Source organism: Rhea pennata, chromosome 12 (assembly GCF_028389875.1).
Source record: "Rhea pennata isolate bPtePen1 chromosome 12, bPtePen1.pri, whole genome shotgun sequence".
Lineage (NCBI taxonomy): Eukaryota > Metazoa > Chordata > Aves > Rheiformes > Rheidae > Rhea > Rhea pennata.
Genome location: NC_084674.1, coordinates 20788927 through 20808671, shown reverse-complemented (window position 1 = coordinate 20808671; position 19745 = coordinate 20788927). Strand labels below are relative to the sequence as shown.

Here is a 19745-nt window from a genome sequence, read left to right as displayed (position 1 = left end):
TTTGAAGTGAAAAATTACCCTTAAAGTTATTGCTTGGGTAACTGATTCAGATTCTGACTTCCTTAGAAAACAAAACCGTCCCACTGGCTGTGAAACGGCAGTACTTTACGACGCTGAGCCAGAAGCCCAAAAGGCCGTGCAAAGCTTTCTTGCACCTTTCTTCTCATTTCCTGACAGTCAGGAAAGCTCTGACTGACTGAGGATCAAATGAGGAATTAAAGTCAAATACTTGAGAAGGCTTCTGTGAGGCAAATACATGATGCTGCCTCTCTAGAGATTTTATTTTTTGTTCCGGAAATAGTGCATGCAAACAAGGAGCCTCTGGCCTTCTTCTGAGTTCTGTTGTGTGGGGTGGAAGGAAGGGGGGCAGCAGGAGGACACTCCTGCGATGGGTCTCTGTACCTCGTTTTTGAAGAAAGGTAGCTTCTCCCACTATTTGCAGGCCATGTTAGACACTAGGCCTGATGCCCCCGGTTATTTCCTTGGACCATCAGCTGATACACCTTCAGCTTTTGGTGTCTGGCACCCGGTTTCTGGGAGTTTGCTGTTACTTCATTTTAAATATTTGACTAGAGTGGAGAACAGTTCAAGATATGTACAGGTTAACCTCTGATACCCCATTTCCCTTACTGCAGTTAAAATAACTTCTGGATGAGTTACCTGAGACTTGTCGTCCTACCCCCTCCTCTCTTCTACGTGCAGCTACCCTTGGTTTCTCTGGCTTGCTCTCTGATGTTGCTTTGCCCCTAGGATCAGGTAGGATCTGTTTTACAGACTCTGGTATTGCCAAGCAGCTGGGGGAGTAAAGGGCATCTTTAACACAAGCAGTTGGGCAACTGCATCCCCAGATAGACCAATCTGCAATATGGCAAATGTATAGACAACAACTACTACTACTGTTCTGTGATACCTGTGTTAAGAAACTCTGCAGTTATCCAGCTGGAATGTTTTAGCTGCTTCCTCTAAATATTTTCAAAAGCAGGTTACCTGTTCAGAGCACTATATCACTTGTAAGCTTTAGTACTAAAACTTTTAAGATTAATATCACTTGAACCATATTTACCTGCTGCAGAGACAAAGGTGTTAATCCTGTTGCCAACTGTTTGCAGTTTAGCTTCCTACAGGAAGGGCTGGCCCTTACTCTTGGAGCGTTTCGATAAACTTCAGCCTCAGTGTGTTTGAAGGTCTTCGAAAAGGTCACAGACAACCTTTCCGTATCAGTCTGCTAAATTATAATCCAGATGTATAGTTTTTAACAAGTTATGTTTACATTGTAAACAAAAGTTGACCTTTGTTACTACATTCGTAACAAATAATAGTCTTTTTACAGGCAGATCAGAAGTGCTGCACTTGACCTTAATTAATATAACCGTAACTAACCATTCTCCAGTTAAAATAGTTTACTGGTCCAGTAATCTAGCAGAGGTTGAATTATTCTTGAGTAGTAATCTGCACTTGTGGGATTAGTATGAAAACACCAGCATGGTCCACAACTCAAGACAAATGGCACAAATCAAGAGGTTTAAATCTGCTGCGTGATGAGGTATTTTGGATTTGCCGTCCTCACCTGTTACCACTGGGTTTTTTAAAAAGGTGTGTTTTGAGGCTCACATGATGCAAAGTAGGCTGCTTTTGTTTAGCCTATGGAAATTGCTTTGAGAAGAGGGACTGGACTGCATGACCTAGAGAAATGTGTTCTGACCTCAACTATTCTATGAATCTGTGACTTGTAGAAAATAAGGTGGTACTTGTGCAATTTCCCTAAAGGCTTAAGACAGTGCAGCACCATTTACTTCATCTCTGCATAGCTGTAGTCCAGTGCATCAGGTTCCTTTATCAGCAGAGGAAGACTCTTACCAAGGCAATGATATCTCCTCCTGCACTGCAGCCGTTCAAGGGTGGGGTGTCAGTAGATCTAGTGAGCCAGGCTGTCATTCTCCCTTTTGCCAAAGGCACCCAAGTAATGAGTAAACTGATAGAGCTGATTAGTTTCTTTATCCAGCTCTTCCTTAGTTTTAGTGCTGGCTGCACAGAACACTTCACTGAGGAGGGAGAAGCCAGTTACACTTGGCTCAGCTTTCAGCAAAAGGGAGAACATGATCACAGGCAATTAAACAGATGGGTGGCTGCTGCCAAGTGAGAAATGCAGTAATCACGTAGAGAACGTGACCTTTGAGGGCTCGTTTTTTTGTTGTTGCTCAATACTTCATTCAGGCCTGTGGCTGTACTTGTTGCTGGGGTAAATTCCTTCCCTGGGTTGATACAGAGGCACAGTTTATCTATAACATGAGGGAAAATAGGAGGTAGCCTTGGAAATGCTGCAGTGCTGTGAATTCTTCAGGCAGTATCTAATGAGAGCAGACCAAGTTCCATGATATCAGGTCGTGAAAGTAGTAAGCCAGCGTCTCCTAAATTCACGAAAACAAATATTTCAGGTTTTTTCAGGGTGTGTTCAGCTGTTGGACACACTATTGGCACTCTTAAATTTATAGAAAAAAAAAATCCAAGACCTAAGAGAATGTAAAAAGGGAAGGATTGCTGGAGTACCCCAGGCTGTTGTAACCATCCTGACAAAAGACAAGGGAACATTCTGTTAATCCTTTTGTTTTTCACTCCAAAAAGCTTAACAAATACTGAATTATGGCAGTTCTGTAAATATACTTGTGCCTGCTTGTCTTTAGCAGTGCAGCTTCAGTTTCCTTTGAAGCATGACCTTTTCACTTACAGAAAATTCACTCTTATAAACTACCCTTTAATTTCATCATGCCATGCTACTGTTTTTTTTTTTTTTTTTTTTTTTTTTATAGCCCCCAGAACAGTCTGGGCAATACCTCTTTAAAGCCAGAAGTGGGAGGAAACCAGTTGCTGGGCGTAGATGCACACATCCAGGTGTTGGTCTGTTTGCGTGGGTGAACGGAGGGGGTCAAGTGCCAAAAGGCAACAGTTAAAGGGATTTTCCTAAGTATTTTCTCCTCAGAGGCACTTCTGTTTATACGTTTAGCAGTAACACATTTCTCCCTCTTACCAAATTCCCATACACACATTTCTTGAGATGAGGCCAGGAACTTTTAAAGCAATTTTTGTTCTGTAAATTTGGATTGCTTCAACAATTTGAGTGTCTTAATTGGTTTTAGTCCAAACTCCTCTAACAGTTCATTTGGTGCCATTTATCCAAAGAAGTTGTATAAATGCAAAAAAAAAAAGCCTGTTCTGCATCTTATGTTCTTAAGTTATGTTTACAGAAGTTAGGTCATGAGAACAGCAGCGAGCAGTTCAGAGCTGACGGCAGCTCACTGCACTTTGGGATAGTGCGACACTTGTATCTTTGTTAGGACAGCTCTACATTTGCCCCTTAGCCCCTCTAAGTGCCAGATACCGCTCTACCACTGCTAACCCTCTCAAGACTGTTGTTAGAGTTCTGAGTAAGAAAGGGGCTTTTGACTTGTGTTCTCATGCTCTCCTCTACTCCTAAAGGCCAGGAACTGCCTTTTTTTTTTTTTTTTTAATATATATATTAAAGCAGGTAAGTGAAGTGATTTCCTGTCATGATACCCATTTGTAAGGTGAAATTTTTGTAGCAGGTCTTGTCCAGTGCTGTGGCTGCAGTTCTAGGGTAGTTGTTACTCAAACATACGTGGGCTCGGAAGGCTTTTGCCTTCATGTGCCTGTGTGTCCCACCTCGTTTCGTTTTAGCAGGAACGTGGCAGTCATCCTTCAGCTGCTACAAGGGCACCAAAACCTCTTGCTGAGAGCTGCCGGCAGTGGCTTGCAGCAAGGCTCTGTTGCAGCAGTGAACAGCCCCGGCCTAGCAGAGCGCTGCCAGCTGTAGCACAGGAGGAGGCTTATCGCAAGGCTGCACTGTGGATGGAAGAAGTGATGCTTGTACCTGGCAACCTTGGCCAAAGGAGGTACTGGGTTATTACGCTGTTTTGGGGTAAGTTTCCTCCGGCAGCGAGAGCCAAGGCAAGAGCACGTTCAGCACCCTAAAGCGTGCCTGTTTGCCCAGGCACACCAGGGTAGGCTGCAGCCTCTTAGGGAACCGTCCAGCCCTCTGCCCCCAGGCCCCCTCTCCAAGGGCTTCTCTCCTACTGCAGTGCTCTCTCCCTCCTCCTGTAGGAAGCTCCTGTGGGTGTCGCAGACTGCTGCGAAGGGGAAGGCGTGGGGATGCCCAGCTTCTGTGCTATCCCATCACCAAGACAATCTGCCAGTTGTGTTTGCTGACTGTGGAGGGGAGGAAGGCTCTATCTGGAAGGGTCCTTCCTACAGCTGCCTCTGCTCCAGCTCTCATGAAGCACGTTAAACGCCTTTTACTTCCTTGCTGCAGCTGAAATTCTGGGACATCTTTTCCTCAAGTCCAGCCCTGCTCAAAGAGATGCCCTAGGGAGATAAAGGGGAAGGAGACTAGAGCCACGCAATCCACGGTTTCCAAACTCCTCCCCTTCCCTCTGGGAAAACAAACCACCTACCCAACCCCAGGGCTGTGCACTGAAACAGGAGGGCGTTTGCTCTGTGGCCTGCTCTAGCTGCAGGCAGTCTTTTAATTTGCCTCCTACACCCTGGAGAGGAGGATGTAGTGCTTCCTTATACAACAGATAAAAGTTAAAAACAATCCAAGATATTAAAACAGTAGTGAAAGGCCAGTTAATATTGGGTTCTAAATTAAGAGCACTGCAAACAGTGCTCTTTGCCCTTCTGTTACCCTGTCCTGATAGGATTCTGTGCCACTCTGAGCATCTGTTTAGTGCAGGGTTTTGCACCTTTACAATTCCCTCAGCTATAAGAAGATGCACTTTAGCTGTAAAATCTAGAATTCAGAAGCAAAAACTTTCTTTTAAAGTAGACATTGCTACAGTGTCCTGATAAACATTAGAAAAGTACTACTTACGTATCTCCCTCTTGGCAGTTAAGCACTTCAGTTTTTAATTTAATTTACCATCTGCAGAATCTTATATCTTCCCCTCTTCTGATACAGAGGCTACAATAAAAGCAACTTTGGCCTAAAGAAAGGTTTTTTTTCTTCTTATGAGAGGCAGCCTAGATGGACCTTTCACTTAAAGCACTTGTAGAAAACAGTGATAGTTGTCACAAGGAGCTGTAAACCAGCATTTACTGTAATTAGAATAAAGTATCTGCTTCCCCCCCACAAAAAAAGGGAAGTATAAATGCTACTGAAATAGGTGCACAGGCTTGTCTTAACTAGTTCTGAAAGGTGTTTTTTGTTTTTTTGTTTTTTTGTTTTTTTTTTTTACTTCCCTTTTAGGATCTAAGGTTCAGCTGATACCTGCAACTGAGTATGAGCTGATAAACATACAGATCTGAAAGGGCAAAGCAGCAGTTCTTCCTTCAATCATTAGCAGAACTCATCTTTATCTCAAAGCAGATTCTGATACTACAACCAAAAAAGGGTTATTCTGCATAGATTTATCCTCTTGCACAGTAAGAGAATATTATCTTCAACATTTACCATCTCATTCTTCTAAGGGAATTAAAAAAAAAAAAAAAGTTTGCTACCTCAATAGTGGTACTTTCAGCAGAAATATGAAGTTGAGAAAAATGAGTGAACTGAGGTAATCACTAGAAGATTTTGATGAATTTCTTACACAGAGCTGAACTGCAAACTAAGTTATTTCTCCAAAAAAAATTAAAATCACAGGAAACTATTTACTAATGTCAGCATGAGAATTCTTGAAATCAAGCAAGAAAGTTAGAGCTGCAAAAGATACAGAACAGAGAAAATATTTTCAAAACACTTCCGTATCAACTCAGTGATCCAAAACATCTATCACATTCAGCATCATAAAGCTGCAGTCACAGTAAAATGGAGAATAGTGAAGTTTCAGTTCACCCACAGCAATTTCATAAAGGATGAAATTCATAAGGAGAACTGTTCACAAGGCAATGAGTGGTTTTGCACAGCAAAAGAGTACATTTCAGTATAACTGTTTCTTACATCAAACTTCTTTCTTTGACATCAGTTACATTTAGATGGCTCTTGAATAAAATGATCGGACTAAATTTCTATTCATCACTTAAAAAAAAACTGATTTAAATTTCAGATTTACACTGACAATGATTAATAAGACTTAGATAAGTAAGGACAGAGATTTTTGCTAGATGTTAGCTAGCTGGAGTCCATTCCTTGATCTTCTGCTTCTGGCTCAGGAGGATACAATTCATCCAAAATCAGTTCTGCAACAAGAAAATCACATTTCAAAAAGTCATTTTATGTTCAATATACTGTAAATATAGGCAAGATCTCTTTGCATTTTAAAGAAATACTGCCTGTAAAAGGTTACAGCAAATATCCTTTTTCAAAGGTCAGTGCTTTCTATTATCTTCTAAAACAACTTTTCAAAAGCTTCTTAATGTTGTAGATCAAGATGTTCAGTGCAAAGAGGTGTTATATGTGTTTTGTCATAGAAATGTCTCCTTTCTACCTCATCCCCCTTTCTAAGGCCTACATAAAGCAAGAAGAGAACTAACCTTGACAGTCACTTAAACTTAGCTATGAATTAAAAAATAGTAAAGACCATTTATTTTAGAAAAAGTTTTGACTACTGAAGAATTTAAAACTTAGTTCCTGTAAACTAATTTTAAAGAGATGCTAGGGCAAAAGCACAGTATTTTGTGATTTAATGCAAGAGCCTGAATGGTAACTGCAGGTTTGCAAAAACATGCATGCAGCACCACTGCACCACTACATCAGATGCTGTTAAACTATTCTGGACTATTCCCAAGCACCACTAGGCAAGGTGTTAGGTGAAGTTCTAGAAGACCTCAGGACGCTCACTCTATGCAGTCAGCACAGCACAAACACATGGCGCACTGTTTAGCATCTCCAAAAGAAGCTCTGCAGTCAGTATTGGTATGCTTGTATTAGCACAGCCTTTCTGATGCAATGCTGAACCAGTGCTGGAAGATTCATCACTGGTTCTAAATAAGGCCAGATACATTGTCTGACCTCTGGTAGCAAACTAGAGCATAGGCTTCACACTAGCTTCAAGACGTGTATATAAATAATGCCATGACTGAATGAAAACACGTAAGCTATGAAGAACAGAAGCAATTTCACCAGAGGCAATCGCTGGAGGAAGCAGACACAGGAAATGCACAAAGCAAGAGGCAAATCCTGACAGTGCCTTTGCTAGAGAAGCTTTGGGGGAAATGGAGGAAGGGCAGGGGAGGGAAGAGGAAGACAGACAGATTCTATTTCAGGATGCAGGAAATAAAATGGGGGTAATGCTAGTTGGAGACATGGAGTAATGATTTTTATCATGAGATAACATTTAATGCTGATTCTTAAGCTAAAAAAAGCTGAAGCACAGGGTTTGATCAGATGGTAGGGGAATATTTGTGTGGAGAAAAGAAAGAGGAAAAAAATATTAAAAGAACAGTGGGTCAGTGTAATGAAGTCTGAGGAACACTACACCATAGATTGCCCTCTCAGTCTAAGCAACAACCATCCACAGCATTTGGTACATGGTACTTGTTAAATGAGAAAAGGGGCACAAATGGAATTTCCCTTTCCTCAGTATTAAACAGAAAAAAACATGTACATACAAGCAACCTATCATTTCACTAATTTTTACCTTCACAGGCACTCAATTTTTGAGTTTTTTTGAGAATGGCTCTTACACCAGGCATGGCTTGGTCATATTGATGGAGAACTTCCAAACAGTGTTCATGGAACAGTTTATCTTTCTGAGATAGGCTGTGTAAGAGTAAAACAGCATCTCGTAAAAATTGAACAATGTTTTCCTTATATGTACACAATGTGCTCTCAGACCTTCTAATCTTCATCCACTGTCTGTGTAACATTATAATTAGTGCCTTAACCACCTGAAAGAAGAAAAAAAATCAACTCAGTGCACAAAATAAAATTACAACAGTGGAAAACTTATTATGATCTTTATTCATCAATCTTTTCAAACATCCAAGTTCTGTAATATTTTCTAGCAAGGAAAAGCAAGCCTTCCTGGAGAAGGCAGCTTTCAAAATACAGCACAATTCTGCTCCAGGGCAGCTAAAAAAAAGGAGGGGGGGCATAAAAATGTACTTTAACATTGTTAGGTGCATCTTGAAATTTTCAGTAGGTTAAAAATCAATAACTCTGGTGACATACCTCAAGATTACATTGGCAATCAGTACCAAGTAGTGAAACCGCTGGACTGGAACACCGCAAACACCTTGTCAGCAGTCTAAGCGTCTATTACAAAAACACGCAGATTGCATTACAGTGAGTACTAGCGTTCTGCAGAATTATCAAATAATTAAGCTGCAAATAAAGGGAAGTAGAAATGACATTTCATTACTAGTTTCAAAATTTTTTCTTTTTGTTATCAGTTGTTTCTTCCCCCTTACTCCCTTCAAAATATTGTTAACAAGTTTTCACATGAAACTTTACAGCCATGGAAATTGCCTTACACTGAAACCTTTCCAGCTTTCTGCTGAGAAAGGCTGGCAAGTTGTGACAGGGCTTAACTCAGTGCACACAAATCATGTTTTACACTTTCCGAATATAACAATGCAGACATGCAGATAGTAAAAATAGTTTTAGAAAATGGTTCAAAATTATTTCAAACAAGAGTTAAGAGTGAAGCAAATGATAGATCCCCACAGAGCAGGTTGCCCCTGTCAGTACAAACTAAATACAAAAGCTGTTCTTCCTTTATTTAAAAAGCACAGCTATAGGGCAAGCTAGTATTTCACTAAACGCAATGAATATAATCATCAGTTGCCACAGGCTGTCATTCATCCATAGTAACTCTTAAGATCAGAATTAAATAGTACAATCAAAATGAAACACAGATCTTGCTTCCTTTTACTCTTCTACCAATGTAAACGCAGAATAAAGTTTTGAACCTCTGACCTTGACGATCTTTAACATTTCCAGCTATCTGAGGATGTTCCATGCTTTTTCAGTGACTTCTCTATGACTGCTCTGTCAGTGTATGTGATAATGTCTTGAAGACATTATCTTCAACAATAGTTTGTTCCCAATTCTTTCAACAGCTGCTCTTGAAAGCAAATATAATCCCTTATTACAGAAGCCAACTAAGTTTTGGAAATGTTCTGTTTCAGTTGAACAGAGAACTTGTTTTCTTCAGTCAGTTTGGGCATTCCCTTGCTCCCTCACCAGCCCAAACAGGAAACAGCAGGAAAAAGCACTTGTACAAAAAGCTGTGGTTACCTCTTGTTCTAACTGAAGCCAAAGCATTTCAGATGCAGATTTATCTGGTCTTGATGTAATATACATGTACAGTGCAAGAAGAAGGCAGGTGTCTGAAACAGAGAGAGCTTTGTTCTTTTCCCAGGTGGTCAATTGTTTATGATAATAATTAATTTTGTCACAGAGAACAACATTACAGAAAATATGTAGAGTGCAGACTTTTTAAGCAGTGCTGAAGAAAGCACCATCTCTAAACTTCACATATGTGCTTGTGATAATATTCCCCTCCTTTACTGATAAGGAACTAGACAAGGACTGTTTGTCACACAGAGTACTGAAATCCGCAAGCTCACAATGTCATGAAATGCAGATATCTTACAGAATGGAATTACCCATAACCTCCTCAAAAGCCCCCTTTCCCCCTCAACTTTTAGTAAAATAAACGTGAATCTTGAAAATGTGTTTTGAAATCCACATGAGTGTCAAAAGCACTTTAGACAGACATTGGAAGATAAAATACTCTTCAAACAATAACTGAAACTCAGGATTAGAAAGCAAGTTTTCACATAATGTTAGGGTTTATCTTTTTAGGTTTTAATACAAATAAGCCTTGCTGCAAAGTATTACCTTTAGTCATGCTAACTAACCTTCAGCTGATAAAACTGTGTTAGACAATCTTTTACCTGAATGAGAACAAAGTTGAGCAACCAACATGTGGTGTTGAGCAAAAATAGACAACAGTCTCACAGTCAGAAGGACAGCGTGCAAGGGTGTCTCTGGACACAGACAACGGAACAGTATCTGGTTATTAAATAAGTCCTGAAATCTTTAAAAGAAAATGATAATTAGAAATGGGAAATGCACTGACAAGTTGAGATTAATTCATCATTTCTTGTACACAACATTATAATTTGTGCCTTTTTAGCCATTCAGAATATACCTGATCTCAAATTACAAGTCATAAATAAAAAGCAGTACAATGAAAAACATTTCCCATTACGTTTTCCAGTTAACTCTGTGGTTGCACATTAGACCATTATCAGGCAAAATTTACTTGCCAGAATGAAAGCCAAGTGTTTCAATTTCTTATGCATTTTACTAGTAATTGCAAAAAACCCAGCATGAATGTTATGGGTATTCTAATCAACTACATATGGCCTTAAGAAGTTTTCTTACTTTCAAGTTGCAACTATGCAATGAGGCAACAGCAACTGCTTAATATAAACATATAACCAAATTATGTCATTGATGTGGGGTAGTTATCAAATTCATGAGCAGTAAAGCACTGCAAAGATCCTCAGCTGCTGTTCTCCGATGATACTCTCCGATACGTGTCGCAACTTTCATGGTCATCTGCACAACCTAGTTTCAATAGACTAAAAACTACTAATCAATAAATGGCTTGAAATAATTTTAATGCCATTACTGACTTACTTTATTAGCAAGTCCATTGTTGAATTTTCAGCTAATTTCACCAAAACTTTTAGGCTTTGGTTTAGTACACTGTCAGTCTGGGAGCCTGCTGCAGCAGAAAAAGCTAAAACCTGAAGCAACTTCTTGAACAAAGAATGTTGAGCTTGATCATTATTAGGTTCATCTCGTGAAGCTGCATGTAGTCCTCTTTGTGTCCTACCATCTTCTTTATTACCATGCTGATTATCACACAACATATTTTTGTCCATCTGGGAAACCTGTTCATTTCCAACAGCAGAGTCTCTTTCCACCTCAGAAGATAGCAATGTGTGAACAACATCCCAGCTATAAAATACCAAATAATAAAGAATGCCCAGAGATACAACTGTAGTTTCTTCAAGAGACAATCTGAAGTCCTCCTTACTTGATACCACATTTGCATTAGTTCTCGAAGAAACAACTGAATGGTTTCCACAAGAACCATTTAGTGACTTGTCGACAAATTGTACTGCTTGACAGTATGCACCAACATGGTGTTCTACCAACGGCAAGAGATGCACAGCGCCTCGGATCTTGCAACGTTTGAGGTGCATATACTCTCCACCACTTTCTGCTAGACTTCCTTCAGATGACCCTTCATCCATAGCAATCAAGTTCAATCCTGTTATTGCAAGTTTTTGAGCTTCTCTCAAGGATACAAGAGAAGCAATTTCTTCTCGAGTTGTCCTGATGCTGGGTATTCCTGTAGGCTTCCTAACCAAATAAAATTAAAAGAAGGGAAATACTTCAACAAAAGAAAAAGAGAGAACATAGCAAGTGTTCTTATACAAACACTTGAAATGTAAATTACCTATATTCTGAATCAAATATAGAATAGCTACAGTAGTAAGAGATGTCTGTTCTCAAAATACAATGTAAATTAAAAAAATCCTACTCCTTGACACCTGCGTGGAAGAGCAATTTAAAAGCACTCTTAAGTGTTGTGCAAGTATTTAAGAATAGGCAGCTCAGTAACTTCACCAGTTCCTTAGAAAACAAAGAAAAAAGATTACCTTGACCAGAGACTTTCAATATACATTTTCTATGTAATGTGTTGGGGAAAGGGGAAACCCTTCAGTGACAAACCTGTCAAACTCCAGCTACAAAGGCCAAGCACATACCATAAAGCATATGCAGAAGCATATAAAAAAGACTTAACAGTAAGTAATGTTAGAAGACGGTATTACAAACCTATATTCAAAGGTCTCTTGCACCAGTAATTACAGAAAGAAAACATTTACAAGGTATCATCCTGTCATCTTGAATTTAAGAATAAACTCTGCCTAAATGTTCAAGTGAACTTAAAAAAAGAAAAAAAATCAACAAAAGATGAATAGAGCAGATAAAAATAGGGTTTGTTCACAAAATTTTTATATCCAATATTCATATTTAAAATGCTTAAAAAGGTCACTATAAATAAATAGCTGGAGAAAAAAATCACATATAATATAGACAAAAGATATAAACTCTACCCTTTATTTCCAATCAGCTTTTCAATGATTTTCCTAGCTTTTAAGGAACTCATGATCAAGTTCAATATGCTTCCCTCATTGCAATGCAAACTTCATGCTCTCAAACCGTTAACGATAGCAGCTGCTAACAGCCATTCTCAGGTTTTTCAAAACATGTTTCTATGCCTTCCTCTAATAAAAAATTAAAATAGTTTTAGTGTTGCTTGAATGTTTAATACCTACAATAATCAAAGATGCAGAATGGTGTTCCAATTTTTGCATCAAATGGCCTAATCAAAACAGCATTTAACATGTAACAGTAATGAGGTTTCTTACATGAAAGAAACATACAGGCCACTGTACTAAGAACATATCAGATAGTTTAAAAACAAAAATAAAAATATAACTTACGAATCCAAAAAGTTAGGTTGCAAGATAGCTGCTGGAAGAGCCTCAGAGTTACTGCTAAGAAGATGACAGAGCCCTAGTAAAGACCCAGGGACAACAGGCTGCTTCATCAGTGCATTTAGTAAGATAGAACCTGAAAGGATACATAATTGTCTTTGGAGAACCTTTACTGTCAACAGCAACAAAAATCATATTCCAAAAGATTAATCTTTTTTACAGCACACGCAATCTCAAAATCTTTTTTAATTAAAAAAGTCTGCTGTATTTCTCTACTTCTAATTAGAGAATGATTTTCAGAAATACTAAGATATGATGTAAATAGTAATCAGATTTAGAGATATATTACATTACAATTTCATATTCATAAGATATCTCAAGCCAAATGATTGCATAACCCAACTATCCTGATCACTTGCCCTATGTGTTCTGGTCCAGACCTTTAAAAAAAACATACATATACATATATATATATATACACACGTGATGCGATTTTATTCTGAAATCAAAATAAAGTAGAACACTGAAAACTTCCTGGTGCTGACTGTTATAAATGTTCCTCTATTGCTTTTATTTATATAAAAATATATGTATTTTTCCTGTTTTATATTTATTTACAATAAAAAGCAAGATAACAGTCGTATAGAAAGAGCCAACCTTATAATAACCAAATACTTTTTGATCTGTATAGTTCTATAAAACAAAAACCTAGCCAACTATTTGCTCCATACAATAACAATGTAACAATGTTGTTAGGAGGCAAGATAATAATACAATCTGAAATGTTTTACTGTAAAATCACAATATTCAAACCAATAAAGAGACTAGTTCAAAACCACCATTCTGTGTAGTGATATTGTACACAGCAGGCTCCTCAGTATCACACAGTTGCTCCTCAGAAATGCTCATTGCTTCTGTATTAAGAGATTAAGTTACCTTGAGTGTTTGGTTTATGTACAGAGCTGTAGCATTTTTTTTTTCCCATTGCTTCTTGCTTCACAGGTAAAACTTCAGGATGAGGTATCTTGCTCTCTAAAAGAAATAGTAATAATAATTCTAATATTAGAACAAGAGTGTTTAAAAATCTGTATCTATGCTTTATACACATCCAATTAACCATTCTTGTGATAGACAGCAGACCACTGAAGACATTTATTTTGTTAAACTCAGTGATGGCAAACTTATACTAGAGTTAAGAGCTGTGTGGCAAACAGAATTAATTACTCTGCAAAATAAATTAGAAAGCTGACTAAAATTTCACCTTTACTGCTGAATGTTTTATAGATTCTTCAGTACCATTGCTCTCTACTTTTCTTTTAGGAAAAAAACCCTAAAGCTGACTTCCCACAACTAGCAGAGGTTTACAGAATTATTGTAGTTAAAAATAAAAATAAATTTCTCAAAACCCTCAGTAGGTTTGAAGATTTGAAGATTAAATAATCTTTCAATCAGCTACATCCATCACACTTACCACCCAGAACTACGACCCAAAGCCTTGCTTGAGAAACAAGCTTGTAGAGAAGAAAAAAAAATCGTGTTTTTCAAAAAAATAGACATATCGACTGTAGGTAGCAGGGGGTCATCTCTGTTGAAGCAGTGGTCTGAAGTGAATAGCAACAGTTATGCCTCAAAGCTATTGGAGTTTTTTTGGTTTTGTTTTGAAGAGTTGATGTTGCTCACACAGTTAATACACATAAAAGAGTAGATGAATAAGCTGTTTCAGTTCCTTCTTTTGACATGGCTAAATATATACCACTTACAATAAACTGCCAAAAAAGGTCTGCTTATTAAAGCCAAAATGTGATAATAAACAAATCTGTAATTTGATCAGCAGTCCTGTTCAAGAAATAGGCAAATTATTTTCAGTTCTTCTTTCTTCAGTGAGAAAGGCAGGCATCACTTTCAATATTTAAGTTCATCACTTAATAAAGGGAAGTTGCTCACTACAACCCACATATATTTCATTGCTGACATCTTGGCATCTGGTATATTGGTGTTTACCAAGGCATGAAGTAAGAGCACATTGATGCAATTTTCAGTCATAGCTATTTAACATCAATTGCTACAGAACAGAAAGAAATTCAAGCAAAGACAAATTAAAACAAAACTTTTGCTTTTTTCTACAATTAAGTTATTGAAACCATTTAGTCACATCGTATGAAAAAAAAATATAAGGCAGAATTTCATATATATATAACTTGCAATATTTGTTGCTACATATCAGTTTACCTTCCTTTACCAAAGAACTCTGGACAAACAGATTTCCCGAAGAACAGGATGGTCTAGTGGACATTTCAGCATTGAAAGATTCTTTTGTAGGAAAAGATCTTTTTCCAGGCTGTGGAGAACATCCTTCTGATTTCACTGGGACTGCAAGATTTTTTTTAGGACTAAAATAAAAATCAAATGCTCTGATAAAACTATTATATTTTTTGAATTATTTTGTTAGACAATAAACAATGATCTGTTTAAAAAAATAATATCGCAAAAGCTATTAAGGTATTTCACTGTACACTCAAGAAGAAAACTGAAGACATGAACTATTTTAAAATTTTGTTAATAGCTTATAATCCACAAAACCAGATTCTTCACAACAAAAATTAATTATTTCAGCTGTATAAACAATAAAATATCTTAACTGTATAAATACATTTAGGGAAAGATCACAGAACATTTTATTTGAAAAAAGCTTCATCTTTTGTACTGCAAGATGTTCAATTCAGAGTACACAACAGGGATTGTAATGTACTGGAACATCTCAGTTCCTTTAGAAGTATTCCAGAAAGGAAAACCTGGGGTCCTGGAGAACTAAGTCTAGCTCTCAAATTTTAAGAATACATCTATCAAATGTCTTAAGATCCATGAATCACAAGGCAAGGAGAAATTATCTTGGACTAACTTGTATGGACAAGGAGGAAGTTGGATGTTCTTTCTGTTCCCTTAGGGAACAGAAAGGGCCTCAGATGCTCTGAGAACTAGCTCAGTGAAACAACAGAGGAATTGCAAAACAAATCAGCCCACAAAACAATCAGAAAATCATAAACAAACGTGCTTTGTAAATTCAGAGCTAATCAGATGAGTAGAGAGTCAGAGAAGAACAGTGCAGTTGTAATACTAGAAGAACTCAGAAGTTTACATTCTAACAGTTTTCTGTGTTTTGGGAAACAGTAACTGTTCTTCATTTTTTTGAAAGAGCCTGGTAAAAAGGGAACATCTTTCAAGTAAAACACTTAGTACTACAGCAAAAAAAAAAAAGTTTCTTTGAATAAAATTAACAAGAACTGAAGGACTAATCTGGACAGTGTTTTATGTTTTTCAGGCTTCAGATGTGTTGAAGCATACATCTGATGAATATATGTTGAATTCATAAGTATGTGCAGCAAAGCGACAAGCTTTTTTCCTCTGTATTTCTGCCATAGACACATGGAAGACTCTCTCTGAGCAAGTTCCATGGAGGTCAAAAGACTTTTTTGTATTTTTTTCAAGAAAACAGAACTAAGAGCTACGTGAAGACAGAAAACATCTGTAACACTAAGCCCACATATTGAAAAAAAGCACACAAATTCCATTTTCCAAAATTAATACCTTGGCGTTAAAACGGTTTGAGCAACAAGCCTACTTCTTTCGCAGTTCTGAAGTCGTGTTCTTAACTCATTCATTTCTGCGTCTTTGAACTGCAACTCTGACTGCAGTGACATTAACTGAAAGATGAAATAAAAAGCATGGTTTTACTCTTACAGAATCAGTTAGTGGTGTCACAACTGCAGAACAAGCAGAATTATCATAAATTTTCAACATTACCACCTGCTTTCTGTGATCTCTGCATAGGATCTCCAAGTGTATGTACTTAGAACCAAGTGTCAAAGTTAAGGCAAAAAGTATATGACCTGTTGTGGTATATCAAGTAATAGGCAGATCATGATTATAAAGAGGCTGTAAATAGCAGAGTAAATGGCACATTAGCAGCCACTGTCCTCTTCAGCCCTTTGAGAAAGATGACGGCAATAGAAACAGCAATCAGATGATCAGAGTCATAGAGTGTATGCTCTCCAATCTCTCCATTTTAAAATATGTTCTAATTGTAGTGTTCTGGGAATTGCTTAAAAAAAAGGAGAAAAAACTTCTGTCACTTTAAATTTGTTCTTTTATTTTGGTAGAAGAAAAACTTCAGAAAGTTCTTACGTTTTCTTCTAGATAACAAAGCATACACATTTTTGAAATTTCATACAAATGCCCTTCCTTTGACTAAATGGCCTGTGACTTCATTAAGTCATAAAACTACCTTCTGCATGTGATGTATAGGTAATTGATACAGTTGCATACCTTTTTGGAGAACTCTTTTTCTTTTTCACTTAGGGCCTGAGATTTTTCCTGTTCCAACAGCATATATGATTTTTTCTGTTCCTCTATAGCATACTCCATCTGCTGCATTGAGTCTCGCAAAATTTTAATTTCTCCATTTTTAGTAAGAATTTCATCTTGCATTTCTTTCAGCTGCAAACAGATAAATTTTAACAGACCATGTCTTTAACCAAAAGTATGGATTTGCATCATTATCTCTATGGTTGAAAGTTAAGTTTATTTTTACTTTCTACAGAGAAAATGCTTCTATAACCAGTTCGGACATTCTGCAGTGTTGCTTCTAATCTGTTTCTCATTAAATCAGACTCAACTCCCATTTTCTCTAACAGAATTATAAAATGACAGCAAAGGTATACATGCTTATTCCATCCCAATAGGCCTCAGAGAGCGTTCTCATCCTCCACAATTAAATTCCTTCTTTGAAGAGCATTCCAGTCATACAACATTCTATTTACTGTTTGGATGATAACAATGATAAACTAACTATAAATCTCATCTAAAATAGCACTCAATAACCACACTGTCCTAAGACAAACTACCACCCCCGGACAGTATCTTCATGACATATATACTCTCCAATATTCTCCAAACAGACACAATCACTCAGAAACAGGTTATGCTTAAGCATAACCTTCTCAAATCTTTAAGTTTCACAAAACAACTTTTGCTGACTAGCTCAATGGACAAATAGAGAAGAATAGATCTGACAAAAAAAAAAAAAAAAAAACTGACAAATCAGTGTTTGCTAATCTAAAATGACCAGGAAATAAAATATTGCTCTCACTCTTAACATTGCTAGAGCTGGTTATAGAATTAAGCTTTTTATATGCATTGATATGCATTGCTTCGAAGATTACAAAATAACTTGATTAGAAAGAAATACTTGCAACCAAACGCATCCTGCCTTTCAATTAGCTGTATCGGAAAGAGGTGATATTCAGCTTTATAGCAAGGAATCTAAAGGGAAAGGGAGGACATTGCTAACCTTTTGTTTAATTTCTTCATGCTGTGTTTGTAATACTTCAAACTGGAATGCATCTTTAATCAGACTATCTTCTGTACTGCTTCCTGTTGCAGAAAAAGAGAGGCACGAATGAAGTACATCACTGATGATTTAACATCTTAAAATTTTGTTACTAACCATCACACACTTTTCAATGTTTTAAAAATATTTTGTCCCTAAAAACAATTAAGTTGCACACATCTAATCTTGACAGTAATGTTATTACTGCCTGTGCACGAGTTTTGGAAAATAGAAAGAAAATCCTTGCCCCCACAACCATTTCTAGTATCTTAATACATAAGAACATATACAAAATCACCTGACAGTAACTGCAAGTATTTCCTCCAAGTTAATTTAGTTATTGTAGACTGCATGAGTAAGGGTTAACAGAACTTTCTGATCTGGAGAGATTATAAATATTTGCAGTGCTAACGCTTACTTACAGGATTTAAGTTCCCAGTATGGTATTTATGAACAAGAGATTGTCCTTTTTAAGGAGCAAGTATATTCGAAAATCAATTGTTAATATGAAACATATTAGGCATTTTCTAGTGAAAGTTAACGGTTAGGAATAAAACAGTCTGATGGCCAACACGCACAGCGCTATACATGATACTTAAAACACATTAAAGGTTTATGAAACGTGCCTAACGCAGGATATCAACATCGTAGGTAAGCATTATCACACATACTAGCATTACCAGAAAATAAGTTCCTGGTACGTTTTTCTTAATGCTGTCTTACTGCTTAGACGTTAACGGTTCAAGTCTTTAACTATTTCCTTAAACATACGCTTTACCGCCGCGAAGCTTTGACAACCAAACTCTCTTTTGCAATAAACGGAAGCAATTCCTAAGCAGACGAGAAACAGCTTCTCAAGGCTGCGACAGTGCAAAGCGGCTCCAGGAATCCCAGCGAGGGCAGCCACCGAGCTGCCCCTGACCGACACGAGCAAGCGGCGGGGCGCGGAGACGCCGGGGCCCAACCGCAGCGCGGCGCCCGGCCCCCGCACGCCCCCACCTTTCCTCCGCCCGCCGCCGGCGCCGGCGCCGTCGCCGCCCCAGGGCCTGCCCGTCGCCGGCTGCTGGCTGACGCTGCCCAAGGCGAAGGAGGCCCTCGCCGCCCGCGGGGCCGCGGCGGCCGCGCCGCCCTGGGACAGCGCCTGCGAGGCGATGATGTCGATCTCCTCCAGGTCGTCGGCCGTGAAGTCGTCGTGGTCGCCGAAAGGGTCGGTCCCGGCCGCCGCTGCCTCGCCGCTCTTGGGGCGCTTATGGGGCGGGAGGCCGTTGTCGAGGCCCCCGGCGCCGCGGCCCGCGGGCCCTGGGGCGGGGGCGGCCCGCGCCGCGGCCGCGCCCCACAGCGCCGAGCCGCTCCGCTTCTTGCTCCCGAGCGCCGCCATGGCGGGGGCGCGCGCGCGGCCCGCGCGCCGCCCGGCGCCTCACGGGCGGCTTCGCCCCGGCAGCCCCGCGCCGCCCGCGCCGCGCCGCGCCGCCCGCCCGCCAATCACCGGCGGGCGCGGCCAGCCCGAGGCCAATGGCAGCACGCCGGCAGGGCCACGTGCCCTACGGCGGCCCCCGAGGGTCAAATCGCCCCCAACCGCGCAACGGCTTGCGCGTAACCCCGCCGGCGATTGGTCGCGGCGGCGGGCGCTGTAAGCGCTTCGCTGATTGGCCGCGCCGCGAGCGGCCGCATGAGGCGGGTGGCGGTGCCGCGCTGCGGCGGCGGGTGAGGGCTGCTGACGTCATGCCGCGAGCAGGTGATGTCAGAGTGCACGGGGGAGGGGGCTGGCCGGCCTCGCGACGTCATGCCGGGCGCTGCGCTGCGCTCCGCTGCGGTGGCGCCGTGGCCGTGGCCGTGACGTCCCACCAGGCGGCCGGGCCCCGCGTGGCGCAGCGTAGGTAGG

At 39.5% G+C, this 19745-nt stretch overlaps 2 protein-coding genes across 6 annotated transcripts in view; one reads left to right on the top strand and one right to left on the bottom strand.

The window, feature by feature from the left end:
• Positions 1-4511: 4511 nt before the first annotated feature.
• Positions 4512-19241, bottom strand: ATRIP (ATR interacting protein). 3 transcript variants are annotated; one of them, XM_062585214.1, is made up of 13 exons: positions 18863-19241; positions 17825-17907; positions 16801-16971; positions 16063-16178; positions 14707-14867; positions 13414-13509; positions 12484-12613; positions 10604-11335; positions 9853-9995; positions 9191-9282; positions 8123-8206; positions 7590-7839; positions 4512-6189 (listed from the first exon to the last, which is right to left on the bottom strand). In XM_062585214.1, exons 1-13 carry the CDS (start codon positions 19239-19241, stop codon positions 6122-6124), a joined length of 2505 nt encoding a protein of 834 aa, XP_062441198.1. In that variant the 3' UTR covers positions 4512-6121. The 3 variants fall into 3 exon arrangements, with proteins under 3 accessions (XP_062441198.1, XP_062441199.1, XP_062441200.1); XM_062585215.1 differs by having other exon boundaries at positions 7636-7839; XM_062585216.1 differs by lacking the exons at positions 4512-6189; positions 7590-7839 and having other exon boundaries at positions 8127-8275.
• Positions 19242-19527: 286 nt separating this feature from the next.
• IPPK (inositol-pentakisphosphate 2-kinase) overlaps positions 19528-19745 on the top strand; it is a 62945-nt gene continuing 62727 nt past the window's right edge. Inside the window, exon 1 of one of the 3 annotated variants that reach the window (XM_062585225.1) lies at positions 19528-19598. The gene's annotated coding sequence lies outside the window, so the exon portion shown is untranslated. Of the gene's footprint in view, positions 19599-19627; positions 19741-19745 lie in introns of those variants that run through there. The other 2 variants (XM_062585226.1, XM_062585223.1) reach the window with 2 other exon arrangements.

Coding starts and splice junctions, on each gene's coding strand:
- ATRIP (XM_062585214.1), bottom strand. CDS start 19,241: ATGGCGGCGCTCGGGAGCAAGAAGCGGAGCGGCTCGGCGCTGTGGGGC. Junction 16,179..16,800: donor AAAAAGAGTTCTCCAAAAAG/GTATGCAACTGT, acceptor TTCATCTTTCAG/TTAATGTCACTGCAGTCAGA. Junction 7,840..8,122: donor ATTGCCAATGTAATCTTGAG/GTATGTCACCAG, acceptor TTCTTCTTTCAG/GTGGTTAAGGCACTAATTAT.